General features: G+C 38.1%; 1 protein-coding gene across 1 annotated transcript; it reads right to left on the bottom strand.

Annotated features, from left to right (window-relative positions):
• Nucleotides 1–763: 763 nt before the first annotated feature.
• Nucleotides 764–22,417, bottom strand: CCDC47 (coiled-coil domain containing 47). Its single transcript, XM_063080618.1, has 13 exons — nt 22,154–22,417; nt 16,329–16,609; nt 15,363–15,470; nt 14,688–14,862; nt 12,780–12,901; nt 12,465–12,530; nt 9,682–9,783; nt 9,355–9,465; nt 8,525–8,610; nt 6,902–6,960; nt 6,485–6,594; nt 6,101–6,268; nt 764–2,430 (listed from the first exon to the last, which is right to left on the bottom strand). The coding sequence occupies exons 2-13, from the start codon at nt 16,590–16,592 to the stop codon at nt 2,350–2,352; spliced, it is 1,452 nt and encodes a 483-aa protein (XP_062936688.1). The 5' UTR covers nt 16,593–16,609; nt 22,154–22,417; the 3' UTR covers nt 764–2,349.
• Between the last annotated feature and the right edge of the window lie 453 nt (nt 22,418–22,870).

Here is a 22,870-nt window from a genome sequence, read left to right on the forward strand (position 1 = left end):
TACAGAAGGATGACCAGAACTCAAAGAGGTTAATGACTCGCTCATAGTCAAAGGATTAGGAATTTGGTTTCGTGGCACTAAAAACCAGATTTTTTTTTTTTAAAGATGACCAGTAAGGGGATCTTAACCCTTGACTTGGTATTGTCAGCAACACGCTCACCCAGTGAGCCATCCCTATATGCCATTCCTATATGGGATCTGAACCCCTGGCCTTGGTGTTATCAGCACCACACTCTCCCGAGTGAGCCACTGGCTGGCCCCTAAAAACCAGATTTTGTCTTCCAGTCCAGTGCTTATTTTGGCATTGCTAAGTGCCCAGACAATGCAGGTGAGATTGGAGGGTTTAGTGGTTTCCCTACGTGTGACAGTGAACAACATTCTCCTCTCTTTACCCTCTCATTCATAGGAGAGAGAATGATTTTTTTTTTTTTAATGAACCCATGGCCTTGGTGTTATCAGCACCTCACTCTCCCAAGTAAGCCACAGGTTCACCTGAGATAATGATGTCTTAATTCAAGAAGGGGACTACAGAGAGAAGCCCATTAATAACATATGGGGCTCTAAAAATGTAAAACATGCTAACAGTGATAAGTGATAACAAAGAGAATATTCAAGACCAACTGTTTTGAAGGAAAAACACTTCCGTGCTGACTTTTATGGAACAGTTAAGAACTTTCCTCTGGGCTTACATTCTTGTAGGACAACTCCAGAAAAGTCAAGGCGGCACTCTGAGATTTTGTCAATCATTTTAATATATGTCCATAGGTAGTTCATATGAATGCTTAAATTACAAAATTAGCTGCCATGGTCCAAATGTGTTTGACTTTAAGAAAGCTTTTATTACTCAAAAGATAGTTAAGCATATCAACTCTGATTTCTAAAATGTATTTTAAAGATTTGTAAAACAAGGCTAATTCTAGAATTATATAGCATTAATTACATTTTATTTTTAATAACTTAATGTCATGAACTATTAAAAATATTACATTTGCATCTGCCAGTTTACACATTTTTGTATTAACCTAGAGAAAAACCGATGTGAAAAGTTTCCATGCAGTTACAAAGGCAGCAACACATGCTGTTTTCACAGCAACTTATTGTTATTGCCTCAGAACAGACCTGCACATAAAGCATCAACAAAAAATACCTACCACCCCACGCCCACCAAAAGACCGCACCCTTTCCTGTCCCCAGCAAAAATTACCTGGTACAAGCAGTGACTTAAAAAAATGCTTTCTTAATAGGAAGCATTTATAAAATGCAGATATCTGAACAAGCTAAATGCTTGTGCAGATAGATGGGACTCTCCCCCAAGAGTTTCCTCCTCAAAAGGCAGAAAGAACGCTCAACAGTTTAGGACAGTTCATTTTTAAAAGTATATTTATGCAAAGTCATGGCTATTTCTTTGAAAGAACATACCCAGCCTCAACTGTGGAAGAGATATAAGCAGAGGGAGAAGCAAAGATACGTACAGAGCCATAACAGAGTTGATCTTCTCCATGAACATCCAACAGGTTGCAGCAACCAAGAGGGAAAACATTTGTGACTTCACATAGACCAATGATCTGATCTTGGTGAAGCAGTTACTTTTTCATGCATTTGTTACTCAAGAAAAACAAACAGACAACCACTTAAAATACATCATTCACATTGTCATTATCTTGTGGTATCAGGTAATGAGAAAACTGTGCTCCTGTACTACCTGTCCCTAGAATTTTCCATGTACATGTCAGTATCCTAATACCTACAGATTTCCTATAATACTGTCATCAGCACTTTCCACCTGCAAAACATATACTGCATTATGTTTTGAGTCCTTGAAATTTCATTACCACAAATCTAGTGTTCTAAATTTTACTTTCTCACAAGTTTAATGTAGACACAGAAGAAAACACCAAGCAATGTTTATTGTGCAATTCCAATAGATATTTGTGCAATCTTGGTTTAAAGTCTTCATAGCCATTTCAACTGCCTAGTTTAAACAAAAAGCAACAATCTAATTATCTACCTATGAATTTCACTTCTTCAAACATGAAAATACTAAAAGCACTGATGATTCATTATAATTTAAAAAAACATTTTAAAACTGCACAGATTTCATATATCATTCCTTTTATAAAATAATCAAAGTTAATTTGATTATGTGGAAGAAAATTAGCGAAACAGAGCCCTTTCAATGGATCTACAACCTCCATAAAACTGAAAACCGAAAACGGAATAGATGATGAAATAAGGATTTCTCAGTTGCCAGGAGTATCAACTTTAAGATGAGAAGCAAACTGGTGATTTTGTGTTTCCTGTGAATTCAGAGCTTATAGGTGGCATGTGGACTCAGATCTCCAGGTGTCTTCACATGGCTTTCACTTTGATTTGCTTCATTTTCATTTGCTTCTTCTCCAATTTCTTTTGCTCACGCCTCAAAGCAGCTTCCTAGAGAGAGGGAGAGAATCCAGACTAAGCTCTAAGCACATGTTAAAAACAAATCAAAACTAGAATACTGCCTATAATATTAAAAAACTTAGGCTTGCACCATAAATAACATTCCAGAAAATAGATATAAAAATATTAGCTCACTTGGTTAGAGCATGGTGCTGAAAACACCAAGGTCAAAGGTTCAGATCTCTGTACTGGCTGGCTGCCAAAAAACCAAAAAACAAAACAAAAAATAAAATAAAAATAATTGCCAATACTTATGTTGGTAAATGAAAATTAAATTGAGATGAAGCAAAGGTAACTAAAATCTCAATTTAGAAAGAAACTAACAACTACATTTAACCGGGCTTTGTCATTCTGGTTTGCTGTTTTCTATACCCAAGAAACATTAGCCCAACATTCATCATACCATTTATGATAGCATTGTATCATAAATATACATCTGCCAAGATACATATCTGCATTGTATCTACCATGGATTTGTACTTCAGTTCTGGGAAACTTAAGGATCTTGTTTGACAAGGTTATTCACTGTAAACCTCTTCTTATTAGCATATATGGCATACCTGAGCACAATATTTCGATTCATAATGTTCAGTTGGGAATTTTTGTCATATTTTTATTTAGGAATTAAAAAGTTATATACAAGGAAGAAGTTTCAGGTTATTTTTACCTGTACTGAGAGAAGCCTTAGAGGCTAGCTAAAAGTATAACTTCACTGTTGGTCATTAGTAGTCACATCTGACTAAAGATTTATTTAATTTTAATTTTTTAATTTTGAAAATTATTTTATTCTATTTGATTCTGGGGGGCAGATGGCCAGTACAGGGATACAAACCCTTGACCTTGGTGTCAAAGCTTACTCTAGTTGCAATCTCAAACTTCATTTTTTTAGGCAAATGGGGTAGAAATGTTCTGAGAAATATACTCCTCATCTGGTACAGGATTGAGAAAATATGGAAGAGGAAAAGCAGAAGCAGAAGCACATAGCATATATAAGTATACGTCTTGATACTATAACACATTATGTTTCAAAGGATGATTTGTAAATTACTGGTTTGGAAACTATTGACTGTGTTAGGTTCCTACACTAGATAACAAAGAACTATCCACCTGTACAGCAGTGTAATACTGAACGTTTTATCCATAGCTGTGCTATTGTGTAAGTTGCTTGAAGAACTGAACCATCAATGTTAACACTGCTTTTACGGGAAAATGAATTCTGAGTTTGGATTCACAAGGGCAGGAATGAGCCCACCGTCTTTGGCAATGCTGCAGCCTCCTGTGAGGGCCTAGAAGCAAGCAACATATATCTCAGAGCTATACTGTCCTGAGACAGCTGTATCAAGTAGCCTTTGGCAATGCTGCTGCCTCCTGTGAGGGCCTAGAAGCAAGCAACATATACCTCAGAGCTATACTGTCCTAAGAGAGCTGAATCAAGTAGCCTTTGGCAATGCTGCTGCCTCCTTTGAGGGCCTAGAAGCAAGCAACATAGATCTCAGAGCTATACTGTCCTGAGACAGCTATATCAAGTAGCCTTTGGCAATGCTGCTGCCTCCTGTGAGGGCCTCGTAGCAACAGCATATATCTCAGAAGCTATACTATTCTGGGACAGCTATATAAAGTAGTCAAAGTACTGTCCCAGTGTCTTCTGCCCATCATCTCACTCCCTAACTCCACCATACTCATTCTTTCCCCAGCACTATCCAACCCTATTTCACATATTACATATTATACACATGTGTAAAACCACTGACATATACAATACATTATCATGATTAAGAAATATATTTATGTTAACATATTTAAGAGACATTTACATTAAAGTCAATACATGTGAAAACTGTTCATCTTTAATAAAAACATGCAAAACACATGAGATATCATTTCCCCACTATCAGAATCACAAATTAAAAAAAAAAAATTGCTAACAACTAGTTTTTGTAAAGATATTAGTAAAGAGGAGCTCTCATTTCATACACTGGTAAAAATATAAATTGATACAACTTCTTATTGGCAAATCTTTTAAAATATATTTTACATGCATATACATATATATGTATAAATCTTCTAGGTTGTTTTCCTCAGGAAATAAAAAAGCACAAAAATGGAAAGGCATCACTTTCTTAAAGACTGCTATATTTTTAATATAAAAAAGTTGTAGAATACTATTTATAAAATGATCTACATTAAAGAAAGGAATACATACACTAAACACACAGATAGATAGCTTGATAGATAAGGAACTATATAAAGTGTTAATAGCAGTTATCTTTAGGGATCAGGATTGTCTGAAGAATTGTTATTTTTACATGGCAATTAATTTTCACTTATGTGCATATATTTCTCTATATTTTTCCAATTAAATATAGTAAAAAACAAACAAACAAAAAGCTATACTAGGAGTGGCAGGGAGGTCCAGCTCATTTGTATAAATGAGCCATTCAAGTCGGAAATTGACTATCGTTTGTTTTTTCTTTTTTGGCCCCTTTTCCATTTGGTCCACTGGATCATCTCACAAGGTACCCAGGCCAGAACTATAAAGTCGTGGCTCTAAAAAAATAAACAGTTTAAAAATATATATATTTTTTTAAAATATAAGTTCTGGGTCCCCATTTTCCTTTAACCCACTGTAGTTTCAAACCCTACAAAAAGCTTCCTTTTCCATAGAAAAATGAGAGGCATTACCTATTAATGATTCCTGTGTAGATTCTTCACATATGTACATTGAAAGGCCATTTTTATTTATAAAGAAGACTGCATAAACACAGAGCTACATTTTTAGGGGAAAAATGCCCATCAACTAAACCAAACCAAATCAAACAAAAAACAATGAGAAAGAGGGTAAGATAGGAGCAGGCTTGTGGTATCCCGGGCACCTCACTCAACAGCACCGATGACTGTACTGGCAACCCCAGCGCCACACAGCAGCTCACATTTTCTCGGCAGCATGCTGCTTTCGCTCCTAAGAATTTTCTTTAATCCTCCATATTATTCTCATTAAAATTCAAATCTCCCAGAACTTTGTTCTCCTTGTTTTTTTCTTTTTTGGTGGCTGGCTAGTACAAGGATCCAAAACCTTGACCTTAGTGTTATCAACACTGGGCTCTAAACAACTAAGCTAACCAGCCAGCCCAGTTCTCCTCTCGAACATGCTGATTATTTGAAACATACTACAGCCTAAGAAGCTCTTGAGTTTAAGATTTTAGTTATGTAAAAAAACAAAACAAAACTGGGTTCGGATCTCTGTACAGGCAGCTGCCAAAGGAAAAAAAAAAAAGATTTCTGTAATTCTATAATCAAATTTAAAATTTTATATGACAAGTTTATTTAGACCATAGGGTACATGTACTGGCCTCTATTAAATTTCTAACTTCTTTCTCCCACAGTGTTTGGCTTGAAAGATGACAGTGGAACTTTCAAACTGGAACTACGCTGGGGGAAAAGGATAATTCAGACCATTTTCTAACTTTACAGACTCAATCTAGCATGAACAGGAAGGATTATTTATTCTTCTCTCTAGTGCTATCAACTGACGATATGCCCCGAATTCTGAGAAAATGCTCAACTTTCAGCCTCATACATTCCTACACAGAACTACCTCAACAGACAACGTGGCACTAATGGGCACCCTTATAAATCTTAGAAATGAGGAAGTGGGTCTCACCTCCAGCCTGCGCTGTTTCTCAGGATCTTCCTCATTCATGATGCGCTCCTTCTCTGCTCTTTTCTTCTCCTCACGCCGAGACTGTGCAGCTTCTTGCCTTTGCACATGTGTCAGCTTCAAGAAGTTCTCTTCTACTCGAGCACGGTTTTTATCTGCTTTTTGTTTGCCCTTTCCCCAAGAAACAAAGTGTTTCATAAGAGATCCACTTCTAGTCAAGAGAAGCAAAATCCCACTTCACATTCTTTCATAAAACTACTCCAAATTGGCATTTTCAAGTCAACTAGCAAAAAGTCATCATTGAAATCACTCATAGCTTCCCACCCCAATCCCGGGGTAAAAAAACAATAAAATGTGCCAATTTATAATAAAGGCTTTGAGTCTTACTTCTCTGTTGAGTCGGAACTTTTTGGCTTTATCAATAGAATAAATCACCATGTTCATCAAGGGTAGCAAAGCCTCCATATCCTTTGGGTAAGTGTTACCTGAGCCAGGCACTGGAAAACAAAGCCATTTTCCTACTGAGTTAATGGCAACACTAATACTTCTGGGTTACCCAACTTTTTTTTTTTTTTTAATGTTAAGAGATATCTTTCTCCAAGTTTCTTTGGCAGTTAAAATGCAGCAGGAAATAGAAATTAAAATATATACAAGCTCCTCTTCTTGAATAAACCCGGAAATCAATAAGCAGTCACGGGATTAGTTTTAAAACAGTTTTATAGCTATCATTTAGAAGGGAAAAATACTATCCTCAAGGTCATCTCACAGAATACTAAGAACCCAGACAGGACCCAAAACACTTACCATTAAATGTAAACAGTAGTGTCCTCTTAGTGTCAGGTAGCTTTAAAGGCTGACCTTCCCTGTCATAAAAGAAAAGGCTATTAAGAAGGAACACAGAAAAGATATTTTCTGTGCATACAAATCACCCAACTCACTCAGATGAACAGATATATGCAAATAATCAGCATGGTATTTGACTCGGCATTCCCAAATCAAATATAACCTCAGAGCCCAAAGGAGCTTTGCAGGTATTCTGGTCCATTCATCTATCTGATGGATGCATTCCCAAGTGATCTTTATCCTATACTTTAATACCTCCAGTGATGTCCCCTCCTGTCAGGGTATATTTCATCTCAGCTGCGTAGCCAGCAATGAACCTATATTTAAGTATGAGGCCCATATTTTAAACAACATTTTTGCTTATTTTGATGGATTTCTGTGTTTTACTTCAACTCCTATGCTATCTTTCTATAAGAAAGATCTTATTTTTGAGCTGGGCTCAGAATAAATTTACGGATAATCTACTATAGCATATATAATTTAGCTCTGTCATTGAAGATTCCTTTGTAATCTTTGACTCTCTACTGCCCTCCCTCCTACACACAAAAGGCTCCATGAATGCTACAATGTGATACTCTGTCCCCAGTGTTATTGCCTTGAGTTGAGCAAGGCAAGGATGATGCAACACTCCCTAGAGGCACAAGGACCTGAGTCATCTTGACACACAACTAAAAGCCACACTGGCTTCTTCTTCTTCTTTTTTGGGGGCAGCTGGCTAGTACTGGGATCCGAACTCGTGACCCTGGAGTTATCAACGCTGCTCTAACCAACTGAACCAACTGGCCAGCCTCAGATTGGCTTTTCATTGTACTCAACACCACAGCCTATGAGAGCATAACCTTAACTAAAAATTTAGGTCAGAATCAGTTCTACACCAAGGGGAAAACTTAAATAACTATGCTCTCCTGAGACGGGCTGTGAATTCAAAGAACACATCCAAGCCCTGAATACGTACCTTGAGCAATATTACTATAAAGCCAGAAACTCTACAGGCATTGAAGTCATTTGATAATATGCTACGAGAGGAAATAATTATCCAACTTTGCAAAGAGAGAAGCCAGAAAATAAAACCATAAATCACAAAATACACAGATTTGCCATCAATCAAACGAAAGTCAAACATCGCAGACAAATTAATATTACGAAAAAAGCCTGGCCAGTTAGCTCACTTGGCAGAGGGTGGTGCTGATAACACCAGGTCAAGGGTTTGGCCAGCTGCCAAAACAACCCAAAAAAGAACAAAACAAAACAAAACACAAATCTAGACTACAAAGAAAAAAGGGACTAGCAATTGTGTTTTCTTAGTGCCAGTCTTTCTGACAGATTCTCGTCCACCTCACTGACAGCCTGGTGCAAACATGCAGGGACACATGCAAACTTGGGTAGGGCAGGTCATTTGTTTATCTCCCATAGGTTTTCAATGACCTCTCACATGCATGCAATCAAAACAAAGGAAAACTTGCACGCCTGTCACCAACTTCCCTCACTCATTTGGTAAGAGAAATTGTAGAAGCACCATGCAGGTGTTTCAACAAAGAAAACTAGTGAGGAAAATTAATTTCAATACTTGTATCTCATACATACTCTTGCATAATTTTTGGACCAGAGAACTGGTCTGAAAAATGAATGGATTCAATCTTGTCAGCATAGTGTGTAAGAAAGTGAACCATCTGAAAAAAAGAAAATAAAATTATTTTTTAAAAGTAGGGTTTGATGCATTTCCTTTTTTCTATAAAGATATTCACCCTTCAATCCTCTTTACTTCTGTACAATGTTAAGACCAAAGCTTTTGAAAAATTTAAGTAAAGAACCTCTCTAAAATGAAACTAGTACCCTTTTTTAGTCACATCAATAATTAAGTTTCTTACTGATCAGCTGAAAATATGTCCCAAAATAATGTTCTAAACAAGAATGCAAGCATGAAGATAAAATCTAAAATAATTCCACGGAATTCTTCACAAATACATCACCTTGAACTTACATTTAGAACTATCTCTGAATTATGCTATATTTTTATGATACTAAGATGTGCTGTTACTATTACACAACCAATAAAGAAATGGCCCTCTATATATCCCTCTTCTCCCACACTAATTGAAGTTAAAAAAAAAAAAAAGACTAAATGACATGGTGAAAAGGATTAAAGTTGTGTTCTTTTTTCAAAAAACCTGAAAGTCATTAGCAGTCCCAGGAACAATTTACTCTTAATTTAGAGAGAAGAACTTCTTGACTAATCAAATTGTCCTTCTGACAAGTTAATCTGCTGCTTAAAGAAGGTATTTTTATATTTGTGTGGGAAATGAATACATAACTAGTGCATTGCTATAAAATGAAGAACTTGTACAGTGTGACTTTTAGGGAGAGTACCCTACAAATGCTGAGGTCTGGATTTGTATGTCTTCTATTGCATTTACCTTTGTGTCCATCATCCCCTCAGTGACTTCTCCCATCTCTGACAGGATGGCCAAAGAGTCTGGCAGTCCGTACTTTGCTCCAGACTTAGGTTTATCACTACAAAACTCACTCTACAAGAAGTAATTGAAAGTAAGACATTTTATTATGAACGAAGAATTTTTTTCCCCTCAAAAGAACATGTATCAACCTATTTCAAAGTGGCACTTAACAATATTCAAGTGATGTAATTAACTAATTATCCTATACTATGAAGTTGAACATCAATGTAATAAACAGGCACAATTTCTTACTGAAATGCATAGTTGAGTTGAAACAGCTTGACCTACCAGATCCTGCATCTCTTTCTGCAGTCGCACCAAGGCTTTCCGTGTGCCAACAGCAAACACATAAGTATCCATGTCTTCATCATTCATGGTTACTTTTATTTGCTTTAAAAAACAACAAAGCTCATCTGTTAGGTTCTGTGGTAGGCAGATTTCTAAATGGCCCCTAAGATTTCCACTCATTGGTGTATATATCCTCCCTTTAAGTGAGTGTACATACTTAACGGGACTATCACTCCCATAATTATGTTGTTACATGGAAGAAGGTCCCTAATCAGTTGACTTAGAATTAACCAAAAGGGAGCTTATCTTTGATGTGCCCACCTAATCAAGTGAGTCCTTAAAAGGGACTGGGCCCACCTGAAGAACAGAGTCAAAGCATGAAAGGGCTTATGAGGTGGAGGGGACACATGGTAAGGACCTCTAGGAGCTGACAGTGGTCCTCACTTGACAAGTCCCAAGAAAAGAGGGACTTACAACCATAAGGAACAAAATTCTGCCAGCAATCTGAATGATCTTAAGAAGAGGACCCCAAGGTCCAGAGAACTCTAGCCTGGCTGACATCTTGATTTCAACCTGTTAGGAGCCTGAGCAGAGGATCTGGCTAACCCATGCAGGATGCATGACCTATAGAAACTGTGAGACAATAAACAGTTGTTGTTTTAAGCTGCTAAAGTTGTGGTAATTTGTTATACAGCAATAGAATACTAACATAGGTTCATACAGGAGTACTCAAGTTCAAATATCAGAAATAAACAAGATCCAAATTGGACGGTATGGTATAAGAAGAAATATATTTGGTCTTTGTCCCAGGTTCCTTGCACAGAGCTCCCCAAACCCTCAGAACTTCCTGAATGATAGGAGCATTTTTTGTCATGCACACAAGCCCCTCACAATCATACCTGAGTTTATGCTAAAGAGATTACTTAGGGTAGCCCCTAGATAGGCTCAGGATGAGGCTGGTCACCAGAAAAACCAAGTGCTTAGAGGGTAGAAACTTTCAGCCCTATCCTTGACCTCTGGGGAAGAGTGGTGGAGATTGAGCCCTACAAAAACTCTTAAACAAGACTCAGAGGGCTTCCAAGTTAGTGAACACATCAACTTGCTGGGAGGGTGATGTGCTTAGAGAGGGCATGGAAGCTCTGTGCACACCCCCATACCTTGCCCTATGGCTCTCTTTCGCTTGGCTATTCCTGAGTTGTACCCTTTAAAGTAAACCTGTAAACATAAGTAAAGTGTTTTCCTTGTTCTGTGGGCCATTCTAACAAATTGGAGGCTATGGGACCCCAATTTATAGTCAACAGGTCGGTACAGGTGGTAGTATGGGTGGCCTGGGGCTTGTGATGGCATCTCAAGTGGGGGCAGTCTTTTGAGACGGAGCCCTTTAACCTGCGGGATCTAAAGCTAAACCCAGGTAAATAGTAGTCAGAATTGAATTGAATTGTTGGATACCCAGTTGGTGTCCAGAAAATCTGAGAATTGATTGTTGGTGTCAGAAAACACCCCGGGCAGGTAAACAGCTATTAGTACTCAGCATTGGGCCAGAGAGATAAAGTTATAGGCCTAAAGAGTCTGATATGATAAAACATAGCCCTATTTGTCATATTAATTATATCTTAAAATGTTTGAGTCAAATAATTACCTACATGTGGAAGAAGGGAAATGTTAATATAGGGAAAGACCTGGCAAGATGGCAACTATAAAGAAAAAGTTTTCTGCTTTTCCATCATTGAGCAGAAATTATACAGAGCAACACCTTGAACAGAATCCAGAAAATATAACAAGTCATATGTTTGTTGAGACTATTTCTCTTCACAGAAAGAAAAAGAGATAGAGATAACAGGATGGCTGGTCCAAAGAAAAGAAACGTCTATCCCAGGAAAGAACTGAGAATGATTAAAATGCTAAAAATAATTCTATAAAAAGACAGCTGAGGATACAGCAAACTTTCCTCCTTTCCACCTAATAAGATGGTGTTTGGTGGGAGAATGGATGACAGGAATATTAACTGATGGGGCTCTAAAATTTAGTGAATTAAGTCATCAGTGGCTATCTTAGAAAAATTAAAATTAATTTATAGGTTTATAACTAAAAAGGAGACCTTTAAAATAATAATGAGTTTCAATACAATAATTACACTTCAAACTATCTACTTTGTACGTTGACACATACTCATATAATTTACATATAATCTCTTGTTCTATTAATTTATATAAGCGAAACTGTCTTGTACATTTCTTACAGCAGTGGGAGCCAGCACAATTTATTGAAAGAATAAAGGGAGGAAGAATGTGACATTTCTGATGAAGAGGACAACTTGCAAATTAACATGTTAATTTAACAAAGGAAAAGGGATGCAACAAACAATAAGGTCCCTAGATTGTGAATTGAGCCTATTCAGCCAAAAAAGTATTATATGAAGCAAAATATATTTGAGAAGCTATGTAGCTTTTTGCCAAAGATAAAAAGCATATACAAGGAGCAGAGTTGGATATGAGGGCAAACTATCTGTGGCAACTGCTTTTCTCTCTATCATCAAGGTTGATTCAGCTGATCTATGTGGTGATACAGCATTATCTCTTTCCCTCCAAAAAGCACAAAAAGGCCCCCTGACATTTGCACATTGAGAGGCAGAAGATAATCTCTCTAAACAGAAAAGGGCCAATTTTTTGGCAAGTGACACAAGTTGCCAGAAACTCCAAACATAATCCAGGCAGAAATAGAATAAGCTCTAAGAAGTAAAGAATTCAGTCAGGACACAGAAAACCAGCGGGAAGAACACATACCACTTGATCACTCACTGGCCGCATCATCCGGGCCAGGACATTCAGTAAGTCTTGTCTCTTGAGGAACTGAAGAAATGAGAGAGGTTGAGTTAACACAGTTGCAACTTCTACCTACTATAAAGGGCCTTGGGGGGTAATCAAATGTTTCATCAAATATATTCAACAACACATTTGCCAGTTAGCAGAAATATAATTTTTAGACCTCAATATAAGTCAAAAATGAAGGGATGAGACACTGAATTTAGAGGCTTAGGAATGACAGCTGGAAAAAAAAATAAGGAAAGATATACATTGTACCAGAACCCCCCTACTTACCCTCAGCTGGATAAGCATGCCCTCACAGCACACTCGACCGGAACACCACAGGTTATAGATGTGTTCATTCTCCTGGTTCAATTTTCCTGTGCTTGTGGCTTCTTTGTTAGTTCCATCATCACCTAATGGTAAAACCACTTAAGGTGATTCACTGAAAATGTTGGGGCCTAATCACCACACCCTCCTCTACCCTGACCCCAAAATGATCACAGCTGTAAGGTAGCAATACCTTGCTATCTTACAGAACTCTCCTTTGGACAGGGATTAAAATAGACTGACACTGTTCCTTTTTAATTAACTAAAAAAATTTTTTTTGGTGGCTGGCTGGTAGAGGGATGGAACCCTGGACTGTGGTAATATCAGCACCATGCTTTACCAACTGAGCTAACCAGCCAACCCTGTTCTTTTTTACTTTTAAAACTCCTGATTGTCACCATAAAAAAATTATGGACTCCAGCACTACTTCTATGTCCTTGTTAGTTTAATGATGATCAGTTTGGAGTACAAATCTCTGAGTAGATGTAAAATGGGACAAAATTCATTTAAATATCTCTGCCAAAAGTTAAAAAATTAAAAACTATGCAGTGAATAAAAAATATCATTAATAACAAACTATTCAACACTCTTTCACTGTGTCTCCTATGAGTTAACTTAACCAAGTGTTCTTTTCCGACAGCAAACTGGTAACTGGGTCTTAAGTGTAGTATTGAGTTGTAGTTTAGATCTAGAAAAAACTCAAATTTCAATAGTTTTTCTCTTCATTTGATTCATTAAATGTGCAAAAGAATTTGTTCAACCACACAGGTAAAACAAATTGATACACCAAATGAAAACAAGCAAGAGGAAGCGGAACGAGCCATAGACCGCTTATTTTTTTCTAATTTCTTAGTCAAATAATACCTGAAATACTATGGCACAGCAGAAGGAGCCATGATTTTGAAGCAGGAAGGAAGGTTCTAATATCATGGTTGCAATTTAATAGCTTAGACAAGTTTTAACATTTTTGCCCTTCAGTTCCCTCCTTAATAAAAAAATAAAAATTATATCCGACTGACACAAAGTGTTGTTACAAAGACTAAGTAAAAAACAATGTATACAAAGTACCTAGCACAACACATAAACATTAATCCTCTAAAGAGCAGAGCAGGTAAATATGTGCTTACCATTAAAAAAAAATAAAGTGCTAACTGCCAAATAGAGGCGAATGTGAGGTGACTCCACCTTTCTCCTTATATACTACACAACCAGAGGTTCCTCTAAGTACTTCAGTGTATACCTTACCAGTGGATCCAAAACTAAACCCAGAACCTCAAGAAATTCTGAGGGATTTCCAATTTCTAAAAGATGAACTGAAAGCATTTCTCAAGCTACCTAAAATGTAAAAATTGCATTGGCTTCAGCCAGAATTTTATTAACTTGTTTTGATAACAATGATTATATTATCCTAACCAGAAGCTGTTTAGTAATTACACTGTTGACTAACGAAATATGAGGAACATAAATGCAATTTATTCAGCATATAAAATCTAACAAAAATGGAATTCTTGGGAGAAAAAAAAATGCCTCCTCTTCAGCAGTCCATGAAGGCAGCTAGATGCTTATATGGGTCGAACATCCCTAATTCGAAAATCTTAAATCTGAAACGCTCCAAAATCCGAAACTTTTTGAACTCTCACATGATGTTCAAAGGAAATGCTAATGGGAACATTTCAGATTTCCAGATTAGGGATGCTCAATTTAAGTATCGGCAAATATTCCTAAATCCAAAAAAAAAAAAATACAAAATCCATAACACTTCTGGTCCCAAGCATTTCAGGTAAGGGAATCTCAACCTGTATTGAGGGAAATAAATCGTTCTTACCAGATTGTTTTCAAGCCAGCAGCTGGACTTGTATTGGCCTAACTTACCCACTAAGGTAAAGTTGCTCTCCAAAAGCTCTCTATGAGTGTTAAACCAGGCCTGAGCAAGGCGACTATTTTTATTCTTCCCAATTATGTAATTCATGATATAGGCGAGCAGACCAGTCACCATCAAAATTTCTAGATAATAACTCTCCCAACTGTTCTGGAGGTGTGCGGGAACCTAAAGAGGCAAAATCATTCCATTAACTGTTGGCTGAGGCTGAGGTATGGAGTCTAATTCATGCGATGAAAAATAAGAAAACCTATAAACAGAAGTGGATATTTTAGATAACTGTCACTGAATATGGTTATACTCTGAAAAATATGCCCATTTTGGTTTTCTAGGTCAGATTTGTAAAAGATTCTTTAAGGAAATATAAGGACAATGAAATGAAGTGACAAGTTGGAAAAAGCCTTCTGTATTAAACTTGGTTCTAAGTCCCACTGCAAATAAATCCAATGTATATCCTCTTACTTACTCTTTGATAAGTAAAACTAGGGGGCTAGAATAAAAAATAGAGGTTCTTCTCTAGGTATGGGTTTCTACCAGAAGAACTGATGTCAACCTGTTTCCTAGCTATTACACCAACACCAGCTATATGTCACTAATTATATTTCTGGGATTAATGACAGTACAATATTTTGTTGGTTAGTTTGGAACTCAGAATCCTGTATACCTACATCAACAATTGTTATTGGGTCTTTATTTTTGCTAGAAGAAGTATCTGGTTTGTCTTCATAACCTTCAAATTCTTCATCATCATATGGCTCACTCTCAGTATCTCCCTCCTACAAAAATGAGGCACAATGTTTTCCTCTACATATGTCACTAGCAATTTTGTCTCATTTTGTGGGCAACATTTGTAGAGGAAAACAGAACATGTAAGCAGCAAGCACAGAACACAGAGATATTACATGTTTTTAACAAAGGTACAAATGTTCAGTTATAAGATGAACAAGTTCTGGAAACCTCATGTACAGACAGCATGGTGACTACACTTAATAATGATGTTTACCTGAAATTTGCTAAGAGTAGATCTTAAGCATTCTCATCACACACACACACACACAAAGGCAACTGAGGTGATGGATATATTAATTAGCTTGACTGTGGTAATCATTTCACAGTGTATCAAAACACCATGTTATACCCCTCAAATATATACAATTTTTATTTATGAATTATATCTCAATAAACCTGGGGGAATAAAAACCGAAACACCAAAATGATGACTTCCCATGCTTTTGGGTTTTGTTTGTTTGTTTGCTTTTGTGGCTGGCCGGTACAGGGATTGAACCTTGGGCCTTGGTGTTATCAGGACCATGTGCTAACCAACTGAGCTCACTGGCCAGCCCTGAACCCAAATTTCTAAATGATATAATTCTCACCCACACACATTACCTATTCTCCAGCCACTCTCCAAGCCAGGTTTCAATAGAGGAGAAAAACACAATTGTATCAATACAAAAGGTGGGAACATGCCACAAGACATTAAGAAGAGCTCTATCTACTGAACAAAAATGAAGATTCCACAGAGTTAGGGTCTCCCTAGACCAAGGCCTTACTTTTAATGTTTGGGAAAAGTGCTAGTTACAAATTTTCCTATCCTTCTGATTTCCCAAGAAATCAATAAAAAAGAACCTCACCTGGGTATCTGCATCTTCAAAATCTCCTTCTTGGTTTTCATCCTGCCCTTCCAACTCCACAGTGGTCTCGTCTTCATCCTCTTCAGTGGTGATCACCCGTTGAGGAGATTCAGTAATAGAATCTTCCATGACATCCTCAAATTCAGCAAAGTCATTATCATCATACTCTACTATGTCTTCCTCATCCTCAAAATCATCAAACTTGGCTTCAGAGACACTCCCGAACACCAAAAGGACAACACAGAAAGCGTGGACGGCTTTCATTGCACCTTAAAAATAAGCTTAAAACAGACAAATGAACAAAAAAACCCTAAAATGGACTGCCATTCTATATATACTGATCAGATTTTGTAAACAGTTAAAAAAAATCTATAAAGCTCTCCCTGCTTTTCTCTTATTCAATACTATCAATTCAGACAGCATTATTATATAAAAAACAATGAAGTGAGGTCAAGAGGGTTGGGTTCTAGTCTGGACTGTGTCACTAGTTATCTGCAAAATCTCAGACAAGTCATTTAATTTCTTTCGGTTGGGTTCTCTAAAATTCTCTTTCCATTTACACTGAGTATTTGATAAGCATTTTTGAAGGCCTACAAAAAGCTTTCTATAGCAACTGAGAAGGGGGTATAAGTAAGGAATAAGAGGTGACTATTTTTTTTTTTTTTAAATCTTTTTCATGACCGGCACTCAGCCAGTGAGTGAAACGGGCCTTTCTCATATAGGATCCGAACCCTCTCGGCCCTAGTGGTGACTATTTATCTGTTAGTGGTAACAAGAATAATCTATAAATAGGAAAGCCATTCACCCTTAGATCAACTTTGTGTGTGCATGTGTGAACATCATTATCATAAGAGCAAACGGGTAAATCACAGTCTAGGCACTGTTGTAAATACTTTACAAAAAGCAACTAATTTTTTTTTGTCCTTTTTTTGTGACCGCGCTCAGCCAGTGAGCACACCGGCCATCCCTATACAGGATCCGAACCCACGGCGGGAGCACCGCTGCGCTCCCAGCGCCGCACTCTCCTGGGTGAGCCACGGGGTCGGCCCCCCCAAAAAAGCAACTAATTTAATCCTCATAACAACCCTTTAAAGAAAGCAGCACTGTTAATATCCCCATTTCACAGATAAGGAAAATGAGGCTCAGAGATGCTAAGTAATACAACCACCACGTGACACAGAGAAGTGATTTGATCCCAGAGTTTTGCCTCCAGAATTCATGCTATGAACTATTTCTCAGGCTGCTTCTCAAATGTAAGCTGGTGGCTGTGATCTATTACTACTTAAAATAGTAATTTTCTGCTAACAAATTATTCCTAGCGTGTATGATGGGATTCAAAATACCAGCATTTTATACCTTTATGAAAAGAACACTTAGTATTCCAACATCTGAACAAGTTTTTGAACTAACAAATATAATGAAACCATATCTGTGACAAAAGTATGTAACCAAATTACATGAGGACAATGCAATCATTTTATCCAGCAGGTGATTCTTCACTAAAATGGTGAGAACATTTGCGCTGGAATTTGAAAAGTAGTTAGATTTCAACAATCAAAAAAAAAAAAAAAACAAACAAACCCATTTAGGCTGCATTTCTATGACACAAAAATACAAAGTCCTGCCCTCTCAGCTAAACACCAGCCCTATAAACTTTTTTCTGTATAGGGTCAGAAAAATATTTTAGGCTTTGTGGGGCACATACTGGTCACTACTGCATATTATTCCTGTTTTTAAACCATCTTTTAAAATGTGAAACCCATTCTTAGTTCATAGGCTGTAGTGCTGATACCTATCCTTTAGTCACCTCAAACTCAGCAGGTATCTGAATTTCCCTATTTTTATATTACTATCAATCCCATTTTCCCCATCTTACTTGTTGAAAAGAACAAGATATTTAATTTCTCACTTTCACTTTCTTTAGCCTTTGAAATCTAATCAGCAAATACCAAATACTGGTGTTTCCTTCTTTGATTCCTAAAGCCAACATAATCCAAGTTATCACGACTTGCTGAGGCACTACAATATTATCCTAAATGGTTTCCCTTGTCTCAACTCTCTCCTCCACTCCCTACTTCTACTCCCTGAAAACCACCATCATCTTTATAAAACACAACTTTTGTTACATAGGATTCAATAATCATAAGAGGCTAACTGCAAAGTAATATAAAAACTCCCTTGGCTTTTACTACTGTTCATAAAATGATCCCACTACATCTAATCAAATGTACCTTCACTAAGCATATCACCATGGTAGATACTATGCTAAGATAAGTAAAACACGATTCCAGAATAATCATAAATGTGCACAGAGTTTAGCTTCAAGGACACGTGTTACAATATTACTTATGATAGTGAAAGTTTTGAAACTATTTGGTTAAAACACGGTTGCATCCAAAAAACAAATTTACTCACTGTCCCTTAAAAATCATTACAAAAAAGTTAGAACCCGTGTTGCTTTAGAAACAAATGCACATTAAAAAAGTAGGTTTACAAGGACAGGCATGTATACATAAATAGTAGCTAGTTTGTACAGTAGGATTATGGGTATTTTGTCTTTTTCTTTATAATTTTTCAATTTTACTATGATGTACTTTTGTAATTAAAAGAAATTATTCTTAAAAAATAAAATAAGAGCTGGCTGGTTAGTTTGTTTGGTTAGAGCTCAGCCTTTTAACACGAAGGTCACAGGTTCAGATACCTGTATCTGCCAGCTGCCAAAAAACCCAGAAACTGCATGGTTCCTGCACTCAAGGCACTGTAGACAGAGGAACAGCTATAACATAGAGGCCTGAAATAGCACATTTTAGGAGTTTGGTATGACAAAGCACTAAGGTTTGTAGACATGAAGCTGGAAAGGCCAGCAGGGGCCAGACCATGATGGCCCTTATTTAAATACCACACCAAGAAGTTCAGATAATTAGAAGCAAATGCAGTATTTTAAGCAGGAGAGTGACACTATCAGATTTGTGATTTAACCCTGACAGTTTATAGGCAGAGTGAATAGAAGGGTACTTGAGGCAGGAAAATCAGAAGTAGCTGAGATAACTAGATAAAACAGTATTTAACTGGCAGTGGTGAGTATGAGGAGAAAAACTGATTTGACAGATATTTAGGAATTATACTTGTCAGCATAAAATGACTGGATATAGGAAACATGGGGAAGAAAGATCTGCAGTGATTCCAAGTTTCAGCTTGATAAATAGCTGGACAAAGCCATCCTTAATTGATAAAGAACAATAAAGGAGGAAAAAATTGGGGGAAAGGTAATAAATTAAATTTAGTACCTGTTGAAAAGTTTAGGGTGATTTCAAGCAGTGCTAGAGGATTAACATTTACCTCTTAATTTCCACAATGTCCCTAAAAGGTGTTATAACCCATTTTATAGAGAGAGAAAAGGAAGTAGTTGGAAATATAAGTCAGGAGGAGTTCAGGATACAGGTCTGTGCCGGAAACAGAGATGGTGTGGGAATGGACAAGATTGCTCAGAAATCACATATTAAGAGTTATGTTAAAAAGAAAGAGAGAGAGAACCAAAACAAAATCTTGAAACATATCGTAACAACTAAGAGGTGGCCTTAACAGGAAGAACTGGAATGGGACCATAAGAAGGAATGTTAGAGAAAAAGAAGAGACTGGTCAAAGAGATAACATAGAACTCAAAGGAGAGGGCTGGCCGGTTAGCTCAGCTGGTTAGAGCATGGTGTTATAACACCAAGTTCAAGGGTTTGGATCCCTGTACCAACCGACTGCCCCTCACCCCCCAAAAAAATAAAGAAAAAAGAAATAAAAGGAGAAGCACCTTTCTAAGGAGGAAGCAGAGCTCAGTTTCAATTGCTACAGAAAGTTCAAATAAGATGTGTACTAAAAATTTCCAAATTTTAATTAGGAAATCATTATCCCTAATGATAACTGCAGTGAAGTGGTAAGGATGGGAGCCAAAATGCAGGGAGTTGAGTAATAATGGAGATGAGAGGGTGGAAAAGGGAATATGTACTATTCTGGGTGCTCTGGGATAATGAATATTCTAAATATCGTATTTATAGCACCATTAATTCTTAAAGGAATCAGTTTAATACCAAAAGTTACTGCCCAATACCTTGCAACCCATGGATGCTCAAGAAAATTTCTTAGAATTAAAGATCATAAATTTTGAAAGACAAATGATTTTGAGAAATGCCACAAAGGACAGGCCAACAGTACACCCTTTCCAGTATCTAATCTTTGAGGATAGCACCACAGGGGACATTTTCTGGGAAATCATGCTGCCTTCTCAATACTAATCTCAAAGAAGTTTGTAATGTGTCTCCAAACATCCCTAGCTTCCTTTAAAGATCTTTTATTAATGAATTCTTCTAAACTCTAGAGTGAACATTTTCAGCTTCCACTAGTGCTAAGGGTCATCAATCCTCTAAGTTATTACCTGTTAAACAAAGCTACTCTTCTAATTTTTCTAGGCTATCCCTGCCCAGTTCTCATGTTGTGACATTTGGTCAAAAGTAGAAGATATATGAAAAAGAGTACATACTTTGGTGGAATTAGAGCCGGTTTAAAAGTCAGCTCTACCGTTTACCAGATGTATGACCTTGGGTTAATTACTTAAAATTCCCTGTTTCTCACATGCAAAAAAAGGATACCATTTGCTCCTTGGCTGTGGTGGGTATTATAGGTGATATGCGCCAAGTTTTAACACTGACTGGCACATAGAAGACAATAAATATTAGTTCCCGCTCTTCCTCCTGCTGTGCCTTATGAATACCCTTTAAAAGTTTAAAAAAAACCCAAACTTCATTTTTAGTGTTTTCCTTTTCACATCCTAGTCTTAAAACTTTTTCAAATAGAAGCAACTAAAGGTTAACACTGGTACAGCCGACTTTATTAAAGGCCTGCCAAAAGGTCTGATAATTTCAAATTCAATTTCCACTTGGAATGCTCACATCACAGAAGCATTTAAGATAACTCAGCACTTTAACAGGGCTCCTTCAAGATTGTTTACATTAAAATTACCCAAGCCATTTGTGCCTTGGCCTTTCCTCTCAGAAGTCTCTGCTGCATCTGTCAACTCATTTCTCGAATGCACAACTCCCTGCTGGGCCACCCTCCTCTGAGACTCCTGAAGCAGGTTACACAAGACCAGGCAGGGCAAAAGCACCAGGAAGTCTGCTTTGATTATCTTCTGCAAGCTCACCTAGTAGTCTCTCAGTGACTGAGTTCGGACTTAAGAACAAAAGATGAATAAGTGGTGCAATCATTTCTTGTTGCCATTTTAGATGAGGCCTTTCTGACAACAGCCAGAATATGAGATTTCTGTAAAAGATGTAGACATTCCTGTCTCCTTACACGTGTTGGATAAAAACACGTTTCAGGTTAGAAACCTTCCCGAGAAGACTGGCCCAGAAGTTGTTGCTTCTGTTAAACCACCCGTGTCTAGTCTCTCCCCACCACGGAGAGTCAATGCTTCCTAATGTCTACCACCCATTCTTCCCGCTACACACTGTAAATTTCCTCTAACTTTGCCCTTCTGGTTGGCACCTGCTCACCGATCTGCGGGGAAGTTCCCCCAAAGCTCTAAAATTACCCCAACCCCCAAAAGACCAACAGAAAATGGGCCTTAGGGGTGGACAGAGGGTTTTTTGGGTTTTTTTTTTTTTTTGAAAAAAATTGTTTAAAGAAAGTCGGGATAGCTGAGAAGGCACGGAGACTGATGTACGTCACCGCCGACGGGACTTAAGAATTGGGTGAGAAACTGGACCGGGCTACAGGCCACGCAACTCAGAGTCCCCTCTCGGCCTGGCCCGACTAACACGTCATGGCTCGCTACCTACCTGTACCCAAGGCTAACATCTGGTCCAGTGCTCCTGCGGCCCCCGCCTCTAGCCCTCCTGCCTCTGGGCCTGACCGTCACCTTCGCGGTCGCCGCGGTTTTACTGCCCTAGATGCCTCTGGGACACAGGCGGACCAGGTAGCTTAGCTCAGTCACTCCGCTCCACTCTTCACGTAGCCTCTACCGGCCGTTACGCAGAATGCGTGCGGCTCGCCCGCGCCTGCGCACAGCGTGGGGAGCAGGGCGCAGCCTCGGAGACAGCGGGAGCCCTCCTCCTCCCCCGCCCAACTCAAGCGAGGTGGGGCTGCTGGGAAAATTACATAATCCCGTCCCCTGGGCAGGAACCGCCGCTAGGTTCCATTTGGGTTCAGTCTAGTTGACGTCACACACTGAACCGGTGCTCCGGAAGCTAAAGGTGGCCATGCTCTATGGGACCACGTGGCTCGAGGCAAGCGGAAAAATGTTGCTCGAGTTGTATTTGCAAGGGATCAGACTTAAGGGGATCGACATTTTTATGTAAATGTGGCTTCCAGCCAACCTTTCTCTTGGGACTTTTGGGCGGCTCCCTGTCAGTGCCATTCTTTCTTCATTCCCAGACTCACTTTCCAGATGGGCCGTGAACACTCTTTACCCAGCAGCAGTTCTCTGTCAGAGTGTCCCGGGAGCTTGTGAGGCATTCTGGACCTTTAAGTTCCCACCTTCCGGGAGCTATAGGCCC

This window comes from Cynocephalus volans, chromosome 16 (genome assembly GCF_027409185.1).
Source record: "Cynocephalus volans isolate mCynVol1 chromosome 16, mCynVol1.pri, whole genome shotgun sequence".
Lineage (NCBI taxonomy): Eukaryota > Metazoa > Chordata > Mammalia > Dermoptera > Cynocephalidae > Cynocephalus > Cynocephalus volans.

Excerpts from the sequence above, each read along its gene's own strand:
- CCDC47 (XM_063080618.1), bottom strand. The coding sequence starts at position 16,592 with ATGAAAGCCGTCCACGCTTTCTGTGTTGTCCTTTTGGTGTTCGGGAGT. Across the intron at positions 15,471-16,328 it reads TTGAAGATGCAGATACCCAG|GAGGGAGATACTGAGAGTGA; the intron begins GTGAGGTTCTTT and ends TCATTTTTGTAG. Across the intron at positions 12,531-12,779 it reads GCATGCTTATCCAGCTGAGG|TTCCTCAAGAGACAAGACTT; the intron begins GTAAGTAGGGGG and ends TCATTTCTTCAG.